The sequence below is a fragment of the Frankliniella occidentalis genome, unplaced genomic scaffold (assembly GCF_000697945.3).
Source record: "Frankliniella occidentalis isolate FOCC.00 unplaced genomic scaffold, Focc_3.1 Scaffold40, whole genome shotgun sequence".
Lineage (NCBI taxonomy): Eukaryota > Metazoa > Arthropoda > Insecta > Thysanoptera > Thripidae > Frankliniella > Frankliniella occidentalis.
The window spans coordinates 97468-106093 of record NW_026267170.1 but is presented as its reverse complement, the minus strand read 5'-3'; the positions used below and the strand labels follow the sequence as shown (position 1 = coordinate 106093).

General features: G+C 37.5%; 1 protein-coding gene across 1 annotated transcript in view; it reads left to right on the top strand.

The window, feature by feature from the left end:
* The first annotated feature begins 6240 nt into the window (after nucleotides 1-6240).
* Nucleotides 6241-8626, top strand: part of LOC113210448 (uncharacterized) — a 6547-nt gene continuing 4161 nt past the window's right edge. The window contains exons 1-10 of the mRNA XM_052266575.1: nucleotides 6241-6368; nucleotides 6473-6529; nucleotides 6846-6980; nucleotides 7081-7203; nucleotides 7376-7570; nucleotides 7682-7765; nucleotides 7837-7878; nucleotides 7948-8087; nucleotides 8163-8268; nucleotides 8343-8549. Of these exons, the coding sequence (XP_052122535.1) occupies nucleotides 6285-6368; nucleotides 6473-6529; nucleotides 6846-6980; nucleotides 7081-7203; nucleotides 7376-7570; nucleotides 7682-7765; nucleotides 7837-7878; nucleotides 7948-8087; nucleotides 8163-8268; nucleotides 8343-8549 (1173 nt within the window). The 5' untranslated portion in view covers nucleotides 6241-6284. The remainder of the gene's footprint in view (nucleotides 6369-6472; nucleotides 6530-6845; nucleotides 6981-7080; nucleotides 7204-7375; nucleotides 7571-7681; nucleotides 7766-7836; nucleotides 7879-7947; nucleotides 8088-8162; nucleotides 8269-8342; nucleotides 8550-8626) is intronic.

Sequence of the window (8626 nt, the reverse complement as noted above, 5' to 3'; positions counted from 1 at the left end):
GGGAGGCTGGCTGGGGCCGGAGCGGCGCGCTGCACACTGTAAAATGCTTGCGAAGAAAATTCTTCGCAAGCTTGCAAAGAATTTGGGCTATTCGCATTACGAATTAAAATTCTTCGCATTGCAAAGAAGTCATGGAACTCTTCGCAAGCTGCAAAGGATAGGTTCGCAAGAGTTGCAAAGTCATTCTTCGCAAGGCAATGCGAAGTACTTCTTCGCAAGCAGGTAACATTAATTCACTAGTAATATTGAACTCCACATAACGTTTCAGTAAAAATTAGATGGGCACGGCTCTCCAATTACTTAAAATATCATTTTATGAAACTTGAAGTATGCACATTTCTACTACTCGTTAGATATTAGTGCTTATATTATTTTATACATGACTCTGTTATGCTTCATGCTGAACAATAGCCCTAGCAGGTATTTAAAAGTAAAATTAAGATAAGTAAGGTGAGACATTTAAGAAGTATGGTTTAATCTAGTACTAACCTACATTTTTTCTTAAAGTTTTAGAATATCCCTCTTCACTGGCACACTCTACTTGAAGTAGTATGCACAGCAGTAGCAGACATGTTTGCAGCCTTTGGCTCTGAATTCATAACCTTCACAACTGGCCGGGCGATTCTTGCTCAGAGCCTAAACGTAACTTAGAGAATACTCGAAACACTTTGTGAAAAGAAACGACGCACAATGCAGAACACACACGAATTATGCCAAGAACATGTCGTGGGATTATTTTTTTAGAAACTAACTTAGTAGGTACAGTCAGACTTCTACTCGACTGTTTTGGTTTCGTTTTCGTTTTGAAACGGGCCAACAACAACAACAACAACAACAACATCAAGACGTGATTGTTTCGTTGCCTTACTAGAAGGCGCATCCCTCCCCGCTCCCCCCTCCTGTCGGAAAGTGAAAATCCCGCGAATCTTCGTTAGAGGTAGTGTGATGTGCATCGGAACTATCCACTGGACCCCTTCGATGTAGGTAAGTTAGAAAATCACTTAGATCTCGCTTCGTCTATCTCTTCTTAGTCGTTTGAAGTATTATTTTATTTCAAGAGAGTACGTTACTCTCATAGTTATAAATCTCTAAACTTCAAATATCAAATAGGCTGGGAGCAGCTGCGGGAGGAGCTTTAGGCTGCAATTTTCGTTTCCTCTCAATTCGACCTACAAAAAATGGATAAACTATCTGTGGCTGAAGTGCAGCAGCTTCTGTTGACAAATGGAGTAGAAGTAGAGGCAACTAACATTCTATCAGGCAAGTTATTTTTAATCTTTCTTTTTCTGATGGTAAGACATCACATGATATGACATCTAACCTAAATGGCTTCCTAATATAAATATCAATTGAAAAGATTATTTGTAAGTTTTGTGAAAAAAGTAAGACAAAATCTCTTTCAGTGAAGTAAAATTTAGTGCCTATTTGTTATAAGTATTGTTTTTATTATTTTCAAACTAAATCAAACCTACGCGGGCTCGCGGGCAGGCGCGGATTTATTTCTCATTTCTGAATTGCAATCTGCAACTGCTACAAGTGGTCGGCGGTGGCAGCCTAATAACTTTCCAACTAACACGCCGTAACTTTGCTCACGTCAATTCATTGGACCATTAATGTTATAGAAAACTTCTGAGTCGTTATTTTATGATTTATTTTCATTCGTTAACCTTTTTTGCGTTTTCCTCGTATTGTTGTAAAGTAATACGTTTAAAAATCTTATTTTGAAATCGAAGTTTGTTCGGCGGTGTGTCAATCAAGGCTAGCCTTTAGGCCATTGTTTTGGAAGGTGCTAGTGAGATAGGTATGTTGAAGAATGTAGTTTACTCCTCTTTTCTCTCTGTCATTCATTTATTTATACATTCTTTCCTTCCATTGTTCTAGGACTATTACTTTTGTTATTACCGGCAGCAATGGTTACTTTGAATTCATAACAAGATTTGTCTTTGTTATGGAAGAGGCTACTGACAATATATAGCAATTAAATGTGTTTCACTCGTTTTTAAACGAGTTCTACTATTCCAGTGTTGCTGGAAAGTAACTGAAAAGAATCCTGTGTGTAGGTCTTTCTTAACCTATCAAAGAGAGCATCTTGTATAGCCGAAGTTGTTCGTGAGGTCAGCATTTTGTACCCAATGTTTTATAAACATTTTCCTCTGTCACTCATTCCTTAAATCAGTTTTATCTTGTATTGTTTCAGATAAATCACTTCTTTTATTACTGACTCTGGATAGACGCTTACTTTTTGATCAATACTCATTCAAAAACCAGATTATAGTTCAAAGAGGTTAGGTATGCGCTGAATGTTGGTGATTTGTTTTTCAGTGTTTTGAGTGTATTTATCTGTTTATTATGTTCATTCTTTCCTTCCATTGTTCTAGGACTATTACTTCTGTCATTTCTGTCTGTAATGTTTACTTTCCATTCTTAACAAGATTTGTTTTTGTTATGGAACTAGACTCTGATGAGAATGCATAGCAATAAAATGTGTTTCACTCGATTATATGTCCGAAGTTGTTGGTGAGATCATCATTTTGTACTCAATATTTGTATAAACATTTTCCTCATTCCTGATTCCTTAATTGATTTTTATCTTCTATTGTTTCAGGTTAATCTCTTCTAGTATCCCTGACTCTGGATAATTGTTAATTAAACGCTTATTTATCAACACTGATTCAAAAATCAGGTAATAGTTTGAAGAGTTTACATATGCGCTGTATGTTTGTGATTATTGTTCTCAATATTTTCAGTGTATTTATCTGTTCATTATATTTTATTTCTATTACAGTAACTATGGAAGTTGGGCCTGATTATCAATGCTCTAAGTGCAAGATTGTTGTGGGTGGTGGCATGGATGGATTTAAGAGACATATGAAAACTCCAGACCATATGCCACCCTACATTTGTGGGCATGGAGATTGTTCTCATGATTACATTCATCTTTCATCACTTTACGCTCACCTCAGACAACGTCATGGGGATTTCGTGCATCAAGAAATCCCAGCAGCTGCTGATATACCTATATTGGAACCACTCATGGAAGTGGATAATGTGGATGATAACAATTCAGAAGATGATGGAGCAATAGCAGACAATGGTGGTGATACCGACACTCATTGTGAAGTACCTGTTAGTAAGTCTGTCAGTTTATCAAGATCTGCTGAGCGTGCTGTGCTAAACCTTCGGAGTGGTGCTTACATGACGGGGTCTGCCCTCCAATTAGTTCAGCAAGAATCCTTCACCCTCATGCAAGATACATCAGACTATCTTCAAAACATCGTATCCGAATATTTGGACAAGCCTGAGCCAACTCCATTGGAAAAAGAAAATCTTATGAAGTCATTCACCTTGACTGATCCATTTAAGCATCTCAAAACTAAAGTGCAACAAATGAAAGTCTTTAAAGAAAAGTATGGTTTACTGCAGCCACAAGAAATGTTTCTTGGCTTTGGTTTTGATTCACGGCAGCATCCTAAAAGACCCTGCCTCGAGCAGCGTCAGATACCAAAGTCTTTCCAATATGTGAGTATTAAAGACTTACTTAGATCTGTGTTATCTGACCCAAGTTTGAGGGAAATGATTCTTAAGGAGCAGCCAAGTTCTGATGAATATATGAGATCATTCAAGGATGGTTCACTGTATGAAAAATTACCAGAAAATCTGAAAGGTGCTATCAGAATATTGCTTTATGTTGACGATTTAGAAATAACCCAGGCTCTTTCTGCGGCTGCAGGGGATTATAAAATAGCTGGAATTTATTTTGGTATACAGAACCTACCACCGGAAATTAATTCATTGCTGACCTCTGTCTTTGTCACTGCACTGGCCTTTGCTGATGATGCCAAAACTGAAAGAGTGTGGGAGCCTTTTCTAAATGATATGAGAGACCTAGAAACGGAAGGGATAGATATTATCATTGATGGCGAAACTGTTAATTTTAAGGCAGTTTTAATTGCTCAAATTGGAGACTCATTGGCCGCTTGCGAGCTACTTGGCTTCAAGAAATCATCAGCCAACAAGTTTTGTCGTTGGTGTTATATTGACAGACAGGAAATGTGGGAAGATGGTTGTAAATTGGGAGAACCAAGAACCCCAGAGAAACATGCAGATGATGTTGAGGCGGCAGCTGTGAGTGAAGACAACAGGACTGCTTCTGGTGTTAATGGACCATCTCTGTTAAACGGGTTGACATTTTTTAATCCAATTGGTCATTCTGTATTTGACATTTTTCATGATCTTTTACAAGGCGTGAACAAAATGGAGTTAAAATTGGCCCTGAGAGAGTACGTCTGTGTGAAAAAGTATTTTCCTCTTGAAGAGCTGAAGTCTCGTGTCAAATTTTTTGACTATGGATTTGTAGATAAATATGACAGGCCTCGTGACAACTTTACTGTACCATACTTGAAAAAACTTGATGGATACAACCTTCATCTAACTGGTGTCCAAGTTTGGTGTTTTACGAGAGCATTCCCATTTTTGTTTGGTGATTTAGTACCTGATAATGACCCATTTATGAAGCTGATTAGTTTGCTAAATCAAATCATGACCATAGTTTTCTCTCGTGCTATATCTGAAAGTGATATCACAGAACTTGAACAGCTAATACGTGAACATCATAATTTGTTTCAAGAAATTTATCCAGGTCAACCTGAGACTGAAGTAAGAGATGAAAATCCCAATGATGTTATAATTCAAGAAGATCAAGAGGAGGAAGCAGAAGAGGATAATCCGGAAGGATTTCAAGATTTCCCTGATACAGATGATGATGAAGTTGAAGAGCAACCCACTGTTGAAGACACTAGCCGCAATTCTCAAAATCAAAGGAAGCGTCCTAAAATTATTCACATGGTAAACAAACACCATCATATACTGCATTACCCAGAAATTATTAGAAAATTCGGCCCTTTAGTTTTATATTGGTGTGTAAGGTATGAGGCCCGTCACCTTTTTTTTAAAGTAATTGCAACAATCTCTCACAACTACAAGAATGTCCTGAAGACTTTGATGGAAGTCTTCCAACTAAAAGTTGCTGCAGACAAACAGCAAGACAGAAGACAATTGATCATGGGGAAAAGAGGAACAAAGTTCGATACTGTTGACAACTTTCCTCATTGTCAGCTTTTCATTGACTTTGGCTTAAATACCTCTTCCAGTCTGTATAGTGTACAACATGTCATGTTTCATGGTGTAATCTACAGACCTTTCTTGTTTGCAGTTACTGCATTACAGAAACCAGGGGTTCACCCCAAATTCACTCAAATTCATGCCATTTATGTGTCTGAAAACCAAGAGAATGTGTATCTTGTTACCAGAGATTGGAACACAGTACGCTTTGAAGCTAAATATTGTGCTTTTGAAGTTCAAGAGCAAGACACTGCCTACACTATAAGGACTCCAGCAAGTTTTCCCTCATATCGCCTTCTTGCAATTTGGAAACGATCTGGCCCTTTCTCTCATAAGAAGTACTTAGCGCCAAGAACACGTGCCTAAGTTGTGGCATTCCTAAATACCACACAATTGTTATGCATGGTGCGTGGTAAGTCAGTAGGTTTACAAATGAATCTTTTTGCTATTTCTTATCTTGTCTATCTAATCTAATCTATTTTTCATTTGCAGGTGCCAATAGGCTTACTTCTTTCATGCTGAGAAAAAGAAAATGGAATTCTCTCTAAGGATAAAATTGCTGCTGAAGTTCTCAAAACAAAAATGTGTTGGAATTATGGGATGAATGTTTTCCAGAAGGTTAGTCTACTACTGCATATCTTCTGGTGTCCTCTTTTTGATTTGGAAATAATTTTTCTGTTCCTCTTTTACAGTCCTTACTTCCTGAAGAAAGATGCCTCGTGTGATGATATTTTTTAAATTTGTCTTAGCAACAAACTTACATGGAAGGGAAACAAACTTACATGTAAGGCTGCTGGTGAGACTGGGCAGATGTTACTATTAGGAAGCTTTTTTATGATGTCATATCTTGTTTTGTTTTTTTGTCTTTCTTGTGCTTTGGTAGAAAGTGTATTCATGGCTTTTGTGTGTCGTCTGTTGTTGTCAGTAATATTTCAAGTGTCTAATGAGCAGGTCTTTATTTTCAGAACAAGGCATTGCTGGCCGACATCTCCAGAACATGGATGACCAAGACTTGGCAGATATGAGGATTAAGAAAGGGTCTCGGATGGACATACTAAGCATTATTAAGAGTAGTAGAAATGTATGTATACTTAACCATATTAACCGCAATATTGTCCTTCCAAAAAGTTGCCTGCTTTTAAAACCTATTATATTTAAAAATAATGTTTTTGTGTTATTTGCAGGCACTTGATGCATCAACCAGCTCCAGGCAGACACAGTCTCCCGCTCTTCATAATTCTAGCTCGGTAATTCTTAATTTATGAGGGAAAACAAGTTCCTATTTGGCTTGCATGCTCTTCCTACATCAATATTCTACTACCTCAATTTACTAAAGCTCTGTGTGTTCCAGGCACCTGGTCAACATCAACCCCAGGATTTTCCTCCTAGTCACTCTAATCCTGTTCTGGTAAGGGTGCTTCTACACTAGCGAGCCAGTTTCAAAACATTGGTCAGGGTGTTCCCACAATATATTGTACTTCGCTGGTTTTCTAGACAGAATTCTCAGAGACAATGTGGAATTATTGTTAGAGCTCAAGTTCAGGAGTTGCAGTTTCTGATAGATAAAGAAAACTCATAATAAAAATATAATCTAGTTTTAAAATAGATTCTTTGTGCCCTTGCATTGCCAGTTGGCAAACAAAACAATATGCTAGCTTTTAAGTTGCTAGAGAAATGAAGTGTTAAATGTTTCTCTTCATGACGATATCTTTTTTTTCTTCCAGCATCATGGGTCAAGCCCAGCGCATAGTTTTAGTTTCTCTTCGTGCTCCACACCCACTAGAGATGAGAGCACCGAAGTTCATCAGCCGAGTACAATTGCCGATACACTTATGGAGCCTCTGCCAGACCCCAATCAGGTATTTTGACTCACATTACTCTGTCCAGATTTTCAAGGTCTCTGTTTCTTTTTTATTAACGTGTTTATTGACATTTCTTTTTTCTTTTGTTTGTTTTCAGGGTATTGGATTTAATCAACGTGCTACAGAAGATGAAGGCTCATTATGTCTACCACCTACTTTTAGAAAATCAAAGATCATTAGATCAAATCTCCCACCAAGCAGTAGCCCCATCTTTCAGAGTGTAATCAAGTCTCACCTTTATACATAGTTCTTTACAGTTCTCCACAGTTCTTTCTGATTATTTTTTAGACTTTTTTTTTATACTAAGAATGTCCCTAGAGCAATACCCTGTGGTGGACTGTAACCTCTTTTTTGTTACATAATTTGTAAAATATTTTTTTTGTTTTGCACAGGTTCCAACAGCTACCAATTCTAAAGGAAAGAATGTTTCAAGACGTGGTGGTGGCTCACAGCTTTTATCTAATACTGCCCCGATCTCGCAACAACAATCTTCATGCGCCTCACAACAACAATCTTCAAGTAACTCGGTCTCACAACAACAACCTACTTTTACCTCGGCCTCGCAACAACCAACTTCAAGTGCCATGGTATATATTGTTACGTCTGTCAAGTTCTGAAGTCATCCAGGTTACCTGTAGAGCAAGTCAGTGGTATCTTTACCAAACCATTACAAACAATTTTGTTTGTTTCACATTCAGAGATCGGGTGCAGCTTGCTCCAGTACTACCATGAATTCCTCTTCAGCGCCTCTTGATTTGAATGCTTTGAATTCTGATGAAAGGGTATGTATTCATTCATTTGTGACTGATTTCTGAGGAGCTTAAACCACATTTTACTCAGAAACTTATTTCAGGTTAATAATTTGATTCAAACTGCTGCTAAGAATCTAAAATGTGTAAGTTTTCATGCCACTTTTGCCCATTTCAGTAAAAGAAGGAAACCTAACATTTCTATTTATTCATAGGAATTTAATCTAATGAATATTTTACGGGCCAACCGCAATGGAAATCTTATTGCAACTACTCTGGAGAGAGACGGATTTCTTGATGACAAGCCACGAAAAGCAATGGCAAACATTTTGGTGCATCACATCCAAAAATCTAAGTATGTATTGTTCCTTTTTTGTAATCTGTTATTTATCTTGAAAGTCCTCTTATTGTCCACGCTTTTTATTTCTAGTTTGGAAGCTAATCCAGTTCTAATGCGTGAAGAAATGGCCATTCTTATTGTCCTCCAGTTTCCAAAAATGAGGAAGAAGCTTTTAAAGAGAATGGACATGCCTTGGGTTAGTACTGCAGCTTCTATCGTGTTTTCTTTCTGTCCAAACACTTTTAAATCCATTTGTCATATTTTCTGCAGCACCACTGGTTTAATGCAAACACCAACACAGGATTTTTGGAAAATGCTAATGTTGGCATTCAAAGATCTGACAAGAAGTTAACTGGTGTTGGCAAGAGGAGATCAAATAAAATACCTGGAACCCCACGGAAGTTAATTGAGCTACCAGTAAATAAACATCAAAATAATGATCTTGAAGACCCTGATCCACCTGAATTTGTTAGAAATGTGAGTCTCTTCAATGAATTTTACTTTCTTCTATTCTGATGAAAGGTGTTCTGACCACTATCCTTCATTTAGGTCAT